At 47.1% G+C, this 19685-nt stretch overlaps 1 protein-coding gene across 1 annotated transcript in view; it reads right to left on the bottom strand.

Annotated features, from left to right (window-relative positions):
- slc24a3 (solute carrier family 24 member 3) overlaps positions 1-19685 on the bottom strand; it is a 208303-nt gene that overhangs the window by 83897 nt on the left and 104721 nt on the right. Inside the window, exon 3 of the mRNA XM_055638995.1 lies at positions 5700-5776. Within this exon, the coding sequence (XP_055494970.1) occupies positions 5700-5776 (77 nt within the window). The remainder of the gene's footprint in view (positions 1-5699; positions 5777-19685) is intronic.

The raw sequence follows: 19685 nt of genomic DNA on the forward strand, positions 1-19685 counted from the left end.
AGGAATTTCTTGAATCAGAGCCTGGTGAATCTGTGGATTTCATTGCCACAGACGGCTGTGAAGGCCGTCAAAGGATATTTTGAAGGCGCAGATTGACAGATTCTTGATTAGTACGGGTGTCAGGGGTTATGGGGAGAAGGAGGTTGAGAGGGAAAGATAGATCAGCCATGATTGAATGGCAGAGTAGACTTGATGGGCTGAATGGATTTATTCTGCTCCTTGAACTTGTGAACTTCCAAACTACATCCGCTCCCATCAGCTGCCTGCAATGAGGGATAGACTTGGATATACCTCAGTTCAGCAACATCATTCTTGATGTTACTGTACTGAGGGATAGCCAAGTCTATCTTTCTTGACTAACAATCTGACCTTCGGCCTCCAAGATGCAGGTACATTTTCGTGCCTTATTTTTGGGTAAAATATAGCGTCTTCATTGCAGGGAAATACGGTAGTTATTTAGCTTTCTACGTACTATGTGCATGTTGTATTATTTGCTATAACTTTCATTGGATATTTGTAATGATGCAGCACTAATGTATTTATATTAAACAATGAATGCATCAAAAAAAAAAAACAAAAAAAAAACTTCCAAAGTCCCATGGCCTATTGAGGGAACAATTTACTTCCTCTCTGTTTTCAGAAGGAGACGTCTCATTTATACACAGTGACCCCAAGTCCCAGGTTCTTCCTCAAGAGGACACATTCTCTTCACACGCACTGAGCCAAGAACACCCAGAGTTCTGTCTCCATCTTCTAAAACGTCAGCATGTACGAGAGCAACCGGTAGGGTTGCCAACTTTCTCTCTCCCAAATAAGGGACAAAAGGTCAAAATAAGGGACAAATTCCCGACTCCAATTCGTCGACCGTCTCGGCCGTGGCTGGGAGAATGATGAGTTGGCCCGGGTGCGGGACTGCACACAAAGCCCAGCTGGTGGGCCAGCTGAGGAGTTTTGGTCTGGGCACCGGACATCACGTGCAAAGTCCAGCGCCCCATCCAACTCATGAACCAATGATCAGCCATGAGAAGGAGGGGTGGTGATGTCGGCGGTAAGCGAAGGTCGGACTGCTGGCCGACGGGGCCACGGGCGAGGTGCTGCTGCTGCATTCCATGGGATGCACTATGTTGAGGCGGGAACAGACGCGGTACTCCGACCCGACAGTTCCCTCGACCTGAGTGGCAGCAGTCAAATCCGGGACAAGGGCGGCCCCGTATGGGACAAACCAATTTAGCCCAATACAAGGGATGTCCCGGCTAATATGGGACAGTTGGCAACCACAGTAACCTGCCCAAACTTTCATCAACTTGCCTATTCCTGGAGACTGTTGAGTCTTTTCTCTCTATTCCTCACATACCCACACCCCTATCCAAAGGTCTCTCAAATGCCCAAATTGTATGACTGCCCCCAACCCCATTTTGGTTTAGTGGAGTAGCCACAGTGTTTAAATATTGTGACTACACTGCACAGCAAAATTAATATGAAGAAAAACACAAAATGTTACGAATAACTCAGCGAGCCCGACTCTGGAGGAAGAAGCCCTGCACCTATTTTCTATGTTTCCATATGTAGGAAGGAACTGCCGAAGCTGGTTTAAACACAAAAAGCTGGAGTAACTCAGCGGTTCAGACAGCATCTCTGGAGAAAAGGAACGGTGATGTTTCAGGTCGAGACCATTCTTCAGACTTCTTCCTCCAGAGGTGCTGTCTGACTCGTTGAGATACTCCCAACATTTTGTGTCTATCTTCATATTAATTTTGCAGCGCAGTCCAGTGGTCAATGAGGCAGATACAATGCAGGATGTATTCAAGAAACAGTTAGATTTAGCTCTTAGGGCTAACGGAATCAAGGGATATGGGGAGAAAGCAGGAACGGGGTACTGATTTTAGATGATCCGCCATGATCATTTTGAATGGCGGTGCTGGCTCGAAGGGCCGAATGGCCCACTCCTGCACCTATTTTCTATGAAGCCCAGCTGTATTCATTGCAGCATTGCTGATTTTTTAGGCTCATAGTTTATACATTTTGGAGATTGTCATGCAGGAAGAGTAAATATTTGCGGTGTGGATAAGGCATAGAGCTGTGGTGCCCCGGCTGTGAGCGTCCGTTCCTGTTTCATGCGGGCGACCTCTCTGTGGGAGTGTTCGAGCATTTTGTTCCCCAACAGATGATCACCAAGGCCTGGGTTCCTACTGCGGCATTGGACCTTGTACACGGTACACATATCCCGGTTTGCATTGTGTGGCAAGGATTCTGCAGATGCTGGTTTACACCGAAGATAGACACAAAATGCTGGAGTAACTCAGCGGGACAGGCAGCATCTCTGGAGAGAAGGAATGGGTGACTTCAGGTCGAGACAAGACTGTGTTGTATGCAAGATTCCAGCAATCTGAAGAAGGGCCAAAACGTCACCCATTCCAGCGATCCCCGCACATTAACACAATCCAACACTCACTAGGGACAATTTTACCAAGCCAATTAACCTACAAACCTGCACGTCTTTGGGGTGTGGGAGGAAACCGAAGATCTCGGAGAAAACCCACGCAAGTCACGGGGGAGAACGTACAAACTCCGTACAGACAGCACCCGTAGTCGGAATCGAACCTGGGTCTCCGGCGCTGCATTCGCTGTAAGGCAGCAACTCTACCGCTGCGCCACCGTGACCACGCGATGTTCCAAGGAGTAAATATCATCAGCAACGTGTCCTGGACCAACCACGTCAAAGCATTGGCCATGAAAGCACTCCAACGCCTCCTACTTCTTTAGAAGGTTCAGGAAATGTAGAAAGATGGGCATGTCCCCAACAACTCTCACCAACTTCTGCAGAAGTGCAGCAGAAAGGGTTTTATTGGGATGCATCACAGCTTGGTTTGGGAACAGCTCCATCCAAAACCGCAAGACATCCAAGTACACTAGTTCTATGTTATCCCAGTCTTGCATTCTACACACTAGGAGCAATTTGCAGAAGCCAATTAACTTCCAAACTCCGAACATGGGAGGAAACTGGAGCACTCGGAGAAAACCCACGCGGTCACAGGGAGAAGGTACAAACTCCCTACAGACAGCATCACTAGTCAGAATCAAATCCGGGTGTCTGGCACGTGTGAGGCACAAACTCTACCGCTGTGCCACTGTGCTGCCCTTGATTAATAAAAATAAAATATATATTTAATAAAACAATGATTTTTTAAAATAAAAAACCACTATCAATTAAATAAAAAGAAAAAAACATTTTTGAACAGGGAAGTAGAGAAACTTGTATTTCCTTTTTTTCAATGAAGGCAGGTTTACTCCATTCACATGGATGGGGCTGCATGAGGCAGCTGCCTAGAGGTGTAAACAAGGTACAAGCCAGATACAATATGTGTTCAACCTGTGGCTCAGTATGGCTCACAACTACTGCAGGACTCACCACGGAGACCAGGTACAGAGCCAGGGTTCAGTCCAGCTCCCAGTCTGACCCTCTGCAACGTACTACAACATACTACCACAAGGGGCTACTAGGGGCTGGCGCAGCAGGAGAGTTGCTGCCTTGCAGCACCAGAGACCCGGGTTCGATCCTGACAACGGGTTCTGTCAGTTTGGAATTTGTACTTTGTCCTTTTTCCTTTTTTTCCCGGGTGCTTCGGTTTCCCCCCACACTCCAAAGACATAAAGGTTTGTAGACTAACTGGCCTCAGCAAAATAGTAAAATTGTCCCTAGTCTAAACTGAGAAGCTAAACTAAACTTGGAGCTAAGGGACACAAAGTGCTGGAGTGACTCAGCAGGTCAGGCAGCATCTCTGGAGAACACGGATAGGTGACGTTTCGGGTTGAGACCCTTCTTTGTCAGTCTGTAGAAGCGTTTGTTTTAGTTTAGTTTTGTTTAGAGATCCAGCGACGGAACAGGCCCTTTGGCCCATCTAGTCCACGCCGACCAGTGACACCCTCCGTACATTAGCTGTATTCTTACTATTGAGGGAGTGCAGCGTAGGTTTACAAGGTTAATTCCCGGGAAGGCAGGACTGTCATATGCTGAGAGAATGGAGCAGCTGGGCTTGTACACCCTGGAGTTTAGAAGGATGAGAGGAGATCTCATTGAAACATATAAGATTGTTAAAGGTTTGGACATGCTAGAGGCAGGAAACGTGTTCCCGATGTTGGGGTAGTCCAGAACCAGGGGCCACAATTTAAGAATAAGGAGTAAGCCATTTAGAACGGAGACGAGGAAACACTTTTTTTTCACAGAGAGTGGTGAGTCTGTGGAATTCTCTGCCTCAGAGGGCGGTGGAGGCGGGTTCTGTGGATGCTTTCAAGAGAGAGCTGGATAGTGCTCTTAAAAATAGCGGAGTTAGGGGATATGGGGAGAAGGCAGGAACGGGGTACTGATTGAGGATGATCAGCCATGATCACATTGAATCGCGGTGCTGGCTCGAAGGGCCGAATGGCCTACTCCTGCACCTATTGTCTATTGTCTGCACACTAGGAACAATTCACAGAAGCCAATTAACCGACAAACCTGCACTACTTTGGAATGTACGTGAGAGAACGCACAAACCGTACGCACGGCAACCGTAGTCAGGATCAAACCCGGGTCTCTGGCGCTGTGAGGCAGCAACTCTAACGCTGCACCACCGTGCCATCTCAACCCAAAACATCACCTATCCATGTTCTCCAGAGAAGCTGGCTGACCTGCAGACATTCTTTGCTTCTAAACCTGCAGCTAATGTAGAGGCAGCATTGCAGCTAGAAGATCACCCACCAAGCAGCTGATAGAAGTTGATCCACCAAGTAGCTGTTAGCTCGCGATCCACCCTCCACCACATAACCACCAGTTGTTTTTGCTGGTGAAGGAGATGAACTACCCAGCAATATTTCACGCTCCCAGCAATATTTTTTTTACTGGAAATCACATACGCACAGATTTCAACAGAGAAAAACAACTTGCATTTTGACAGCATCTTCCACTGAAGAGTAATCAAATAAACACCATCACAATTAAGACCCACATCAGGAGATAATCTGGACATTGAGCTGTAGCTTGGTTGAAGGGATGGGTTCCAAGGGTTACCACGAAGAATATATAAGTTCACAACTTCTGGGAGCAGAATTAGGCCATTCGGCCCATGAAGTCTACTCCGCCATTCAATCATGGCTGATCTCTCGTTCCCTCTCAACCCCATTCTCCTACCTTCTCCCCACAACCTCTGACACCCGACCACCTTCTTCCCAACCTGAAACGTCACCTCTCCACGTTTTCCCAGAGTTGCTGCTACCTGACCCACTGAGGTACTCCAGTCCTGTGTGTCCTTTTGGGTAAACCAGCTCCTTTGTTCCTGCATTCCTTCTGAACATCACTTGATAGAAACGTCGCCCATTCCTTCTCTCCAGAGATGCTGCCTGTCCCGCTGAGTTCCTCCAGCGTTTTTGTGTCTATCCTTGTTCCTGCAACTACCTACCTGGGTTCTCCCAGATCACGCAGGTCTGACACTTGCCGATCCATGTTGTCCAGAGAGACTCCCTCCAGCACTTCATGTCCCCAGAGGCAGAGTCACCTGCTTGGTTTTATTTTAAAGGACAATCTGAAGCTGCCATCAATTGGCGAACCCATCCACACAGCAAGGTGTGACCCATCAGTGGACTGACACCCTCCGACATCTACATTAGCCGGAGCCAGCTCTTTTACCCCGGCAGGACAGTGAGTGTAGCAAACCATGACTTACGCAGATCAGGTGGAGAGTGATAGCTCCATGCCGCCGCTCGTCATTGGTAAAGACATCGACGGGGAATTCATGAAGAGCTAGAAAGAAGCAAAATTAAATCCATGAGTCAATTTAATGAAAGCACCACTGAATGAAAACATCGACAGCATCATTTCTCCCATGTGATTGAGTTAGGAGAAGGCTGGACATGGGTTTTTGTTTAGTGCGGGCGTCAGGAGTTATGGGGAGAAGGCAGGAGAATGGGGTTAGGAGGGAGAGATAGATCAGCCATGATTGAACGGCAGAGTAGACTTGATGGGCCGAATGGCCTAATTACATAGAAACAGTGAAAATAGGCGCAGGAGTGCCTTAGAGCCAGCACCGCCATTCAATAGGATCATGACTGATCATCCTAAATCAGTACCCCGTTCCTGCTTTCTCCCCATATCCCTTGATTCCGTTAGCCCTGGGAGCTGTATCTAACTCTCTCCTGAAAACATCTAGTGAATTGGCTTCCACTGCCTTCTGTGGCAGAGAATTTGATAGATGCACAACTCCCTGGGTGAAAACGTTTTTCCTCATCTCAGTCCTCTCTTCTCCTATCACTTATGACCTTATGAAGGTTTCATCTCACATTGTTAAACTTTGTTATTACGGACTTAAGGTCCAGACAAGGGGCAACATTACATAAAAAATGCATTGCATATTAAATATCATAAAATACATATAAAATCTTGGTATATCACATAAAAACATCATAATTTATATATATTTTTTAAAACACAATACATAAGTTAAAAATCCAGATTAAAAGAATGATCAACGAGACAACGATACCAGTGTCTCCATAGCTGGGATTCGTAGCGTGCAGTGCTAACCCTTATGTTTGACAAGGCCACAATAAGCACATTGTTAGAGTCATTTATCCTGCAAATGAATTTATACATGTGATGTCTTGGCGTAGCTTCTAAAGTACTGACTCCTGTAGCCACAAACATATTACTGGCACTACACCATCTAGGTTGCCTTAGCCTTGCAGTGTTCTCATGGCATCGTTATATGCCATTGGATCACACGGGATTGCTAAACAAATTCCCTCTTCTCCCATTTTTGGCATAGACAGGGTAGACAGTCAGAACCTTTTCCCCCTACCACTAGAGGGCTTAGCTTTATGGGGAGAGAGGCAACATTTAAAGGAGACGCCTGCCATGGGTTAAATCTTTTTCCACGGATAGAGGTGCGTGCCTGGAATCTGCCTACAGGGGCGGTGGTTGATAACGATACGTTAGTGGATGCAGGGAATGGAGGGATATGTTTTAGTTTTGTGCACGTTTGGAGATACAGCGAAGAAACAGGCCCCTTGGCCCACCGAGCCTGCAACGACCAACGATCCCCGCACATTAGCACTACCTTATACACACTGGGGACAATTTTACATTTATATACCAAGCCAATTAACCTATAAATCTGTACGTCTTTGGAGCGCGGGAGGAAACTGAAGATCTCGGAGAAATCTCAGGTCACGGGGGGAAAGTACAAACTCCGTACAGCCAAGCACCCGTACTCGCGATCGAACCCTGTAAGACAGCAGCTCTACAGCTGTGTCACCGTGGATTATGCGCCGGTAGATAAGAGTTAGTTTTGGCATCATGTTCGGCGCAGGCAACGAGGGACGAAGTGCCTGTTCTTATGCCATACTGTTCTGTATTCAAGAGTCAAGAGTCAAGAGTGTTTTATTGTCATATGTCCCGGCTGGGACAATTAAATTCTTACTTGCTGCCGCACAACAGAATATGTGAATATGTAAACATTGTACATAACGGGGGAAGACAAAAAAATAAATAACAAATATAATGCAATAATAATATAGTCTTCTACACAATCAGGATAATAAAAGAAGCCAGGGCTCAAAAACTGCAGTAGCTTCCATTCCCACTGAATGACAACAACGTTATCTGTTGCTCTTCTAGATTTAGAAAAGATTGGAAAAGGATTTGGGGGCCTGGGAGAGGAGATTTATTTCCATCGATGGCTTAAAAAACCAATTGGATTTTTGGCACTTTATCTGATGTATCCTCCACCAGTGGGATCGCGAGCGTGACTTGTCCCTGAAAAGATTCATTGCACCATTTTCATCCGCGCACGAGCCAGCCGCTCTCATCTCAATCAGCTCACACCAGACGCGTACAATGGGCGACAATGAGGTTTAATGGATCGGTCAACAGCCACATCACAGAATCAATCCTCAGGGAACCTTGTCCTTTCTAAAGCACCGAACACTGCCAACAATTACTGACTGTGAATTTCGCAGTTATCAAATTGAGACGATCATTACCTATATACAGCTCACCTTCTGACAGAAGAGCAAGCTGTCTATGTTCGTGAGAGTCACGGCTCGGCATGTGTACGAAATTACACTTCCTGCTACACACACTAATGTCACGATAGATGTGCAGGATATTAGGTTATTGAATATAACTCTCGGGTCCTCAGTTGAGGGCAGATTGTAAATCAACCATAAGGTGCAAGGTCAGTTAATAAAAAAAGTTGTCCATTTATGCATTGCCTGAGGACATTTATTGTAGAACAGGCTTGGTCATTAGTTTATTGTCACGTGTACTGAGGTACATCTGGGCAGTGGGCAGGTGCTATAGACCTGCACGGGAAGGTAGACGCCCCGGCCCCACGAGTCTCGGGCAGATGGGGTTCGTCAGCCTGGGAAGGCAGTCCATCTAGGAGAGGGGAAACTCTGATTTAAAACCTCCACTGCCTTGTGGCCATATCCAGTCATGGAAAAGGCTCCAGGAGTAAACCTCAAGAAAATCCGGAGTCGGAGCCCCTAAGGCAGTTCGTCGTTGTCTACAACCTCGCTCTGGCAGCTCCTGCGACGGCGCTGGTGCCAAACTGTAACGGCCCCGCTGTTCCTTTGGATCGATCAGCGACGTGGAGAGGGGGGACGTGCTGCATGGGCAACAGCCTGTCCTCCATATGACATCACCCAGGCTTGCATCCGACCAGGATGCATCACCCATGGTCATTCATGACAGAGGGGGGCCTACCTACCACTGTGGAGTCTTTCCACTGACTGGATAGCACGCAACCGAAAAGCTTCACACAGTATCTCGGCAACAATAATAAACTAAACTATTCACTCCCGTTACTTTGCTTCGTTTAGAGATACAACATGTAAACGGGCCCTTCGGCCCACCGAGTCCACACCAATCATCGATCGCCCGCACGGGAGTGCTAAGACCTACAAGTGACAAAAAAAAGCTTGGTACACTAGACAATAATCTGCACTAAACTAAACGATGTTACCATTTGTACCCTTGTCTGACAGAAGTTTACCAATTAACACGGTATAAGAGTAGAATTAGGCCCATTGAGTCCATTCCGCCATTCAATCATGGCTGATCACTGCCTCCTAATCCCATAATTGCATGATTAAAATTACTGAGCTTGTGCTCACTGCGCTTTCTGGGAAGGTGTTTCCACATATTCAACCATCCAGTCTCAGTCATTTCCTGAATGGCTTGGCTTGGAGTCTAATGCTCCTCTTATCTTGGGCAGCATCTCCCTTGGGGAAACACTGCTCTCTGTTCCACTCGCCCAACCTCCCCTTTTGTATCACACCAAGACTAGTCATCGCTACTTAGAAATGAGGCAGAGACAAAGCGAAGATTTGTCTCTCAGTCGGTTGCATGCCTTTGCAACACTCGCCCTCAAAGGGCAGCACAAGTGGAGCTTGCGAATAGATTTAAGGAAGAGGTAAACAAGGAAGCGAAAGGTTACAGCAGTAGTTGGAAACATGGGAGTTGAAGTTATAAAAAGATCAGCCATGATCTATCTGAGTGGCAAAGTCACCTTGAGGGGGGTCAAGGAGTCTACCTCTGCTCTGAATTCAAATTAACTTATACCGACCGTCTCCACCTAATGCACAGGTTCAGCTTTTATGGACAATCTTAAGTCAATATAGTCCACAATCTGGAAAATGCACAATGATCGCTCGATACGATCACGTACCTCCACAGTGTTGTGAAGAATGGTATCAAAAGCACATAGTTTATTGTCATTTCTACCGAGGTACAGTGAAAAGCTTTTGTTGCGTGCTCTCCAGTCAGCGGCAAAACTATACAGGATTCAATAATCAGGCCGTTTACAGTGTACAGATACATGAGAGAATAACGTTTAGTAAGACTAATAAGAAAGAAAAATCAGCAAAAGTAAAAAGAGAGGGGAAACTAGTTAGATAGAGTCATAGAGTGATACCGTGTGGAAACAGGCCCAACTCGCCCACACCGGCCAACAGTGTCCCAGCTACCCTAGTCCCACTTGCCTGCTCTTGGTCCATAATCCTCCAAACCTGTCCTATCCATGTACCTGTCCAATTGTTTCTTAAACTATGGGATAGTCCCAGCCTCAACTGCCTCCTCTGGCAGCTTGTTCCATACACCCTCCAGCCTCTGTGTGAAAATGGTACCACTCGGTATCCTATTAAATCTTTTCCCCTTCACCTAGAACCTATGTCCTCTGGTCCTCGATTCCCCTACTCTGGGTGAAAGACTCTGTGCATCTACCCGATCTATTCCTCTCATGATTTTGTAATCCTCTATAAAATCTCCCCTCATCCTTCTATGCTCCATGGAATAGAGACCCAGCCTACTTAACCTCTCCCTATAGCTTACACCCTCTAGTCCTGGTGGTTGTAAGCTGGAAATTTTAGAGTTTCATAGATACAGCGTGCAAACAGGCCCTTCGGCCCATCGAGTCAGTGCCGACCAGCGATCACCCGAAAGCATGTGTTTTTGTTTCTCTTGGAGACTGTATCAAACCATCGGTGGGCGGCATGATGGTGCAGTGGTAGAGTTGCAGCCTCATGGCGCCAGAGACCCAGGTTCAATCCTGACTACGGGTACTGTCTGTATGGAGTTTTACATTCTCCCGTGACTGCGTGAGTTTCTTCCGGATGCTCCGGTTTCCTCCCACCATCCAAAGACATGCGGATTTATAGGTTTATTGGCCTCTGTAAATTGCCCCTAGGGTGTAGGGAGCGGATGGAAAAGCGGGTTAATAGGCCTTTTTCACGGGGCGACGACGCAAGATGTAGCCAGAGTTAAGTGGTCGTGGTCTAGCACGATATCACACGATATAACGGGGGGGTAGACAAAGAGTTCCCACGGTACTCAACATTTCTGTTATTTGTGCGAGTGACTTGTCCGTCTCCCGAGCTTTCCCGTTAAATCTTGAATGACATTGTAAACTGTCAAGTGTAATTAAATCATCACGTGGCACAAATTATGTCACTGTTTTTTTCACACACTATAAATATCCTCCCTTGGTTGAATTGGTATATACAAACACAAAGCAGAGTTTTACTGTGTATGTGGGAGACACAGATGGAGTGAGCACAGTTACTCGGTCTTTACTGTGTGTGGGGGAGGGGGAGAAAGAGACGTACACTCACAGAGGCAGAGTCTCTCAGCCTGTGTGAGAGGGAGGGAGAGAGAGAGAGAGAGGCACACACAAGGTGGATGTGAAATCTCACCTGCCTGTTTCAGTGACAGACACCCGCCGCCAGTAAATGAAGACAACCCCATCTGTCTCCACCTCTTCTCCCTCGACTCCCCCACCTTTCCCTCCCAACTCCCAACCACTGTCTTTTCACACAGAGAGTGGTGAATCTCTGGAATTCTCTGCCACAGAGGGTAGTTGAGGCCAGTTCATTGGCTATATTTAAGAGGGAGTTAGATGTGGCCCTTGTGGCTAAGGGGATCAGGGGGTATGGAGAGAAGGCAGGTACAGGATACTGAGTTGGGATGATCAGCCATGATCATATTGAATGGCGGTGCAGGCTCGAAGGGCCGAATGGCCCGCCTCCTGCACCTAAGACACCCCCATGTTTCTATGTTTCTAACTGCAGTCCCGTCCCGACCCCCTGGGAAACTGAAGGGAGCAACAATTAACTGCTGCCTTCCCGCTGAGTTAAAGAGTTCCCACGGTAGTAAGACGGTTAGTTGCGCCCAAGTTTAAATTTCCAACGTGTGTTTCAGAGTAAATCCAAAACTGTCTGAATCAGCAAGTTAGACACAAAATGCTGGAGTAACTCAGCGGGCCAAGCAGCATCTCTGGAGAAAAGGAATAGATTCCATTTTTGGTCGGGACCCTTCTTCGGGATGATTGTAGGGGGGAACTGGAAGCAAGAAAAGACCGGGACAAATCAGGGCCAACAACAGATGACCCAGCAGAGTATTTTGAAGAGGGGTCCCGACACGAAATGTCGCCTAACCCTTTCCTCCAGAGATGCTGCCTGACCCACTGAGTCACTCCAGCACTTTATGTCTATATTTGGTTCCCTGATAGGCCAATTGTTGGCTAGGGATAGTGTTATTCCAAGAGGGAACCAGCGTTGCAAACCTTGGACTGGTTAACCGACATTTACTGCATGGGGGGGGGGGGGGGGGGGGGGGGGGGGGGGGGGGGGGGAGAGAGAGAGCGAGTGTAAGTTACCTAAAATTAAATAATTCAATGTTCATAGTGAACACGGACACAAAATGTTGGTGTAACACAGCAGGTAAGTCAGATCTGGGAAGAAAAACATAAAAAGCTGGAGTAAGTCAGCGGGTCAGGCAGCATCTCTGGAGATAAAGTATAGTTGGTGATTCGAATCGGAACCCTTCTTCAGACATCCTAATCGGAATTGAGTCTGAAGATGTGTCTCGTCCCGAAACATCACCTATTTTTCTCCAGAGATGCTGCTTGACTCGCTGAGTTACTCCAGCTTTTTGTGTCTGACTTCGTTTTAAACCAGCATGTGCAATTCACTCCTTTACACGGGTCTGTGGAGAACATTGATTGGTAGTGTTCCGGACCCTGCTTCGGAAAGGCATCGATCGCTGGTCAGCGAGGACTCCGAGCTGTATCTCTCAAAGATGTACATGTGAAAAATTTCTCACGGACCATAAAAATGCGGGACCTTTCAGTAAAGTCCCTTTTAAAGATTATAGTTATTTTCTTGAATCTCATTAACATAACTCATGAATAAGTTGATGTCCATATGCGGATGCAAATCTTTATTTTTTAAATTCAATCCCACAGAAGACAATTTTTACTCACCTTCTGTCCCCTCTGTCCAGCTTTCGGGTTCACCGTTCGCAGGAGTTCCCACGGTACACGCAAGAGTCAGTACAGATATCGCACTGGCCACTACGTGCACATAATGTTGCAATGTTCAACCACAAGTGTACAAGTCACTCTTGGAGAAATTCAAGCTTGTTTGAATTTTCTCCCGAGTCACCAAGTTACACGAGTACCTGCCGTTAGCGCCACGGTGGTCCACGGAGGTCCACGAATGCCGTACGCTTATCGCAAGAAGTTCCCACGATGTTCAACTCTGGTTAACTCTTGCGTCAAGTCGCCCCGTGAAAAAGGGGTTTTACAAAGAACGTGTGAATGTGGGTGATCGATGGTCGGTATGAACTCAGTGGGCTGAAGGGCCCGTTTCTGTGTGCTGTATCTTTCTTCCAATCAATCAAGTAATACATCCATCCTATTTAATCTCTAAGTGTATCTGAAACCCTCTAATCCAGGCAGCACACTGGTATTAGACACAAAAAGCTGGAGTTACTCAGCGGGACAGGCAGCATCTCTGCAGAGAAGGAGTGGGTGACGTTTCAGCAGACTGTCGACCCGACATGTCACCCATTCCTTCTCTCTAGAGATGCTGCCTGTCCCGCTGCGTTACTCCAGCAATTTGTGTCTATCTTCGGTATAAATCAGCATCTGCAGTTCCTTCACACAGAATTCTGGTAAACCTCCTCTGCACCCTCTCCACAATTTTTCCTGTAATGGGCCGGCCCATCAATTGTTAATGGATAGAACACCGGATGAGGGAGGTGAGCCGTGTATTCAACAATAGCCTGTTTTTCTAAACTATGAGTTATTACAAATGCACAATAAACTGGAGGAGGCAGAGTGTTTCCATGGAAGTTAAGCACTCACATTTTAAACACACCAAATTCAATAACATTGAATGGAATGACCTTGTGGCTTCATCTATTTGTCCAGGAGGATTTGTACTCCATCTGCTGAATAGTAAGTCAGCGGTTTGTCACAAAGTACGGAATATCGTTTATTATTAGGAAACTCAGATCCGTCCAAGATTGCCAATGCTCTGGGACTTTGCCTGGTGTTTAGAGGGAAAAAAAGATAATCGAGGGTATTCAACCAGAAACATCACCCATTCCTTTTCTCCAGCGATGCTGTCTGACCCGCTGAGTTACTCCAGCTTTTTGTGTCTATATTGATACAGAAGCTGGGGGGTCACGTTGCAGTTGTATACGACATTGGTGTTCAGCTTTGGGCACCGTGTCAAAAGAAAGATGTTGTCAATAGGGTTGCCAACTGTCCCGTATTAGCCGGGACATCTTGTATGTTGGGCTAAATTGGTTTGTCCCATACGGGACCGCCCTTGACCCGTATTTGACTGCTACTACTCGGGTCGAGTGGACTGTCGAGGTGGATCTCCGCGTCCGGCCCCGCCTCACCCGTCCCGACGTAGTGCAGCCCATGGAGTGCAGCAGCAGCCCCTCGCCTGTGGCCCCGTCGGTCGGCTGCCTGGCCAGCTTTCCGACCGTCGGACACTTCGCTTACCGCCGACACCACCACCACCCCTCCGAGGGCCTGGGCTATAGGGAGAGAAAAAGCAGGCCGGGACCCTTGGAGCGCAGGAGGATAAGGAGTGATCTTACAGAGGTGTACAAAATCATGAGAGGAATAGATGAGGTTATATGCACAGTTTCTTGTTCAGAGTGCAGGAATTGAGAACCAAAGGACATGGGTTTAAGGTGAAGGGGAAAGATTTAATAGGAACCTGAACTTTTAACGTTATAAAAGTTACCCTTTGCATCTTTTTCATACAATGGGTGTGCCAGATGATAACAGTGTGGGTGGCTTTAATTGGATGCATGTGTATCACTTTAACCAGGAATGGAAACCCAAACCCCATGCAAGCAATGTACATCAACAGCAATACAACTATGTGCGAACAGAATGCAATGGGCTGAATGGTCTCCACAGATATCCAGCATAGCCTGATTCAGTGGAATGATGCACTCAAGGTGCTGCCTCCATGGTGAAAACTGGACTTTATCACAAATCAGGTTTTTCTCCAAATTCTCAAACGGTGTGATGCTGTATTTTGCCTGGTGAGTTAGTTGGGCCAAATGCTCATTGCAAGTTTTCCAGCCCCCTTGGTTCCAGAGCCTGTCTGGATTATCCGTTTTGATGGACCGACAGAGGTGACGGCCTCCAGGAGGAGTCGGCCGGTACTGGTAGATACGCCCAGGCCGCCGGGCAGCCGAGACACTGGCCCGCAAATACGGCCTTGGCAGTCGGCTGTGGGAACGGACCTCTGTCATTTTATTTATCGTGATATTAAGTTCAGGTCCACCACCGGTTTTCCAGTCCCCTTGGCTGCAGAGCCTTGCCGGGCCAACAGAGGTCACAGCCTCGGGGGGCCCAGATACCGGCCCCGCAAAGTCGGCCTCGGGAAATCGGCGATGGGAACGGATCTATCGGCTCCAGCCGAGCCGGAGTTCCAGAGCCCCGGCCACAGGCGGCAAATTTGACCGGCTGATCGGCCACGGATGTCCCGATGAGGTGGAGATCGGCTGCCACGCCCGGCCTAGGCGCCGCATTTACGGGCGGTGAGAGGGGGGGGGTTTCAAGTCCGCTTCCGTAATTTTGTCCGGAGTAAAGGAGGTGCCGGGCCACCAGATGCCCGAGAATCGGTGGTGGACCTGTACAATTTAATCAGAACGACACAGCAGCAAACGAAAAAGGCAAAGCAACAAGGAGCTTGCTAAGAGCTTAACATGACATCGTAATGAGAGCAAATTGTACCAATGAATAATGAATAAAGAGCCGCGTGAACAGAGATGAGTCTCGTACAATGTGTTGTGGTGTCAATATAAGGTATGTCGGCATTTCTGGCGAGGACCCCTTAAAGAAGCATCAAAAATTAATTCACACAAACGCGATTAACCCCGAATAAGCTACAGTTTTTCATTCCCACTGTAAGAATGGTCATTATTGACAGGAGCAGGTTTAGGCCATTCGGCCCATCGAAGCTAGGACGCCATTCGATCATGGCTGATCGATCTTTCCCTCTCAACCCCATTCTCCTGCCTTCTCCCGACACCCGCACTAATCAAGAATCTATCGAGCTCTGCCTTAAAAAATATCCATTGACTTGCCCTTCTGTGGCAATGAACTCCACAGATTCACCACCCTCTGACTAAAGAAGTTCCTCCTGATCTCCTTTCTAAAGGTGCGCTCTGTTATTCTGAGGCTGTGGCCTCTGGTCTTTTTTTACACAGAGGGTGACTGAAGAGTGCTAATCAAATACTCTGTACTTAGCGCGTACAGCTTTATGAATCTCAGACTTATCTTCCCTTGGACTGAAGTCCTGTGAACTCTCCAGTAATTGAGGATTAATCTCCTGGACATTTCTGCGAGAAAGAAATTGTCCGACCATAAGAAAATATCTGTTCACTTTGCTGTACGCCCGTGCTTGGACACAGTGCATTCTGAAAATATTCAGACCCCTTCACTTTTTCCACATTTTGTAACGTTACAGCCTTTTTTTAAATGAATTAAATTTTTTTTTTTTTAATCTTCAATCTACACACAATACCCCAGAATGAAGAAGCGAAAACAGGTGTTTTGAAACTTTTGCAAAGTAATGAAAAAGAAATAACTGAAGTATCACATTTACATAAGTATTCAGACCCTTTACTCAGTACTTTGTTGAGGTACCTCTGGCAGTAATTACAGCCTCAAGTCTTCTTGGGTATGGCATTACCAGCTTGGCACACCTGTATTTGGGTAATTTCTCCCATTCTTCTCTGCAGATCCTCTCAAGCTCTGTCAGGTTGGATGGGGAGCGTCGATGCACAGCTATTTTCAGGTCCCTCCAGAGATGTTCGATCAGGTTCAAGTCCAGGCTTTGGCTGGGCCACTCAAGGACATTCACAGACTTGTCACAAAGCCACTCCTGTGTTGTCTTGGCTGTATGCTTAGGGTCGTTGTCCTGTTGGAAGGTAAACCTCCGCACCAGTCTGAGGTCCAGAACGCTCTGGAGCAGGGTTTCATCAAGGAACTCTCTGTACTCTGCTCCGTTCATCTTTCCCTCGATCCTGACTAGTCTCCCAGTTGCTGCCGCTGAACAACATCCCCACAGCATGATGCTGTCACCACCATGCTTCACCGTAGGTATGGTATTGGTCAGGTGATGAGCAGTGCCTGATTTCCTCCAGACGTGACGCTTGGCATTCAGGCCAAAGAGTTCAATCTTGGTTTCATCAGACCAGAGAATCTTGTTTCTCATGCCTTTTGCAAACTTCAATCGGACTCTCATGTGACTTTTACTGAGGAGTGGCTTCTGTCTGGCCACTCTACCATAAAGGCCTGATTGGTGGAGTGCTGCAGATATAGTTGTCCTTCTGGAAGGTTCTCCCATCTCCACAAAGAAACTCTGGAGCTCTGTCACCTCCCTGACCAAGGCCCTTCTCCCCCCGATGGCTCAGTTTGGCCGGGCGGCCAGCTCTATGAAGAGTCCTGGTGGTTCCAAAGTCCTTCCATTTAAGAATGACGGAGGCCACTGTGCTCTTCGGGACCTGCAATGCTGCAGAAATTGTCTTATACCCTTCCCCAGATCTGTGTCTCGACACAATCCTGTCTCGGAGGTCTTCGGACAATTCCTTCATCTTCATGGCTTGGTTTTTGCTCTGACATGCACTGTCAACTGTGGGACCTTATATAGACAAGGTGTGCCTTTCCAAATCATGTCCAATCAATTTAATTTACCACTGGTTGACTCCAATCAAGTTGTAGAAACATCTCAAGGATAATCAATGGAAACAGAATTAACCTAAGTTCAATTTTGAGTGTCATATCACAAAATGTCTGAATACTTGATAAATTTGGTAAATGTGATATTTCAGTTTTAAAAAAAAAAATTATTTTGCAAACATTTCTAAACACTTGTTTTCGCTTCTTCCTTCTGGGGTACTGTGTGTGGATTGATGATTAAAAAATAAGAATGTAATCCATTTTAAAATAAGGCTGTAACGTAACAAAATGTGGAAAATGTGAAGGGGTCTGAATACTTGTTGAATGCACTGTATATAAACAGTGCAGGTTTGGGGGGGGGGGGGGGGGGGGGTGGAGGAAAGGAATTTACCAAACATTCCCAAATTTTATGCAACTATTGATGGACGGAGAGAGCTTCGATGGAGGTTTCAGGTCGCGTGATAAACCCTCCAGGAATTTGACCAGAAGGAGCAAACCCATCCCCGTGGGTGCTGTGACTTGTCAGGCCGGTATTTGATATTAAGGCGGCAGCAGCAACAGCAGCAGCAACAAATCTGCCGAGACTAGACACAACTGTTGAAAATACACATCAACGCTGCACTACCCAATGCAAACTAAACGTGATTTATGAACACAGTGAAGGCTCTTGGATGACTCTTGGCTGAGAAATGTGGCCTCCTTAACTTTTGTTTACTCGAGCCACCATCACTCTGAAGGCAAAGCCCATATAAGCAGAAAAAGCTGATGTGAGCCTTAGTTGCTGGCAAGTTCAAAACACTCGCTGGTGCAGGCCAAAAAGATAGCATCTGTTTAATTAAAACTCTTGCCTTTTTTCCAGTTAACCTCCTCCCTCGCTGGCTGCAATCGCCATCTATTTCCTTTTACGCTTTCCATGTCCTATTTGGTCGATGCTGACAAATGCTGAGCACAGAGGGAGTGGGGCTATTCCCTGATCATCAAAATGGCTTACTCTCAGAGTGCAGGCTTGGACGGGTGTGGGTTGGAAGACCAGCAAGTTCATTTTGCCTTCGAAGGTGTCAAAGAGCCGCAAGATCAGGTTACGTCAGAGGGGTGAAAAGAAACATCACCCTACTGAAGAAGTCTCGATCCGAAACGTCACCCATTCCTTCTCTCCAGAGATGCTGCCTGGCACGCTGAGTTACTCCAGCTTTTTGTGTCTATCCTTGTTACTACAATCTGTGAGAAGACGAGGTCCGAACTCAAAATGTCACCTATCCCGTTCCTTCCACAGATGCTGCCTGGACCACTGAGTTACTCCAGCACTTTTGTGTTTTCATCAAGATTCCAGCATCTAGCGTCATAGAGTGATACAGTCTGGAAACGGGCCCTTCGGTCCAACTTGCCCACACCGACCAACATGTCCCACCTACACTAGTCCCACCTGCCTGCATTTGGCCCATATCCCTCTAAACTTGACCTATCAATGAACCTGTCTAACTGTTTCATAAAAACATTGTGATAGCCCCTGCCTCAACATTTTCCTCTGGCAGCTCGTTCCATACACCCAACACAACTGTGTGAAAAAGTTACCCCTCAGATTCCTATTAAATCTGTTCCCCCTTCACCTTAAACCTGTGTCCACAAGTTGTCAGTACCTGCAGTTCCTTGTGACCCCACCCTGGCTTTGAGTCCTGTGCTGATCTCTGTGCTGATCTCTCCCCCAACATCAGGAACATGTTTCCTGCCTCTGGCATGTCCAAACCCTTAATAATCGTTAATGTTTCAATAAGATTCCCTCTCATCCTTTTAAATTCCAGAGTTTACAAGTCCAGCCACTCCATTCTATCAACAGTCCCACCATCCTGGGAATTAACCTGGTGAACCTACGCTGCACTCCCCCAATAGCAAGAATGTCCTTCTTCAAATTAGGGGACCAAAACTGCACACAATACTCCAGGTGTGGTCTCACTAGGGCTATGTGCAATGGCAGAGGGACCTCTTAGACACAGAAACATAGAAAATAGGTGCAGGAGTAGGCCATTCGGCCCTGAGCCTGCACCACCATTCAATATGATCATGGCTGATCATCCAACTCAGTATCCTGTACCTGCCTTCTCTCCATACCCCCTGATCCCTTTAGCCACAAGGGCCACATCTAACCCCCTCTTAAATATA

The sequence above is a fragment of the Leucoraja erinacea genome, chromosome 8 (genome assembly GCF_028641065.1).
Source record: "Leucoraja erinacea ecotype New England chromosome 8, Leri_hhj_1, whole genome shotgun sequence".
Taxonomy (NCBI): Eukaryota; Metazoa; Chordata; class Chondrichthyes; order Rajiformes; family Rajidae; genus Leucoraja; species Leucoraja erinaceus.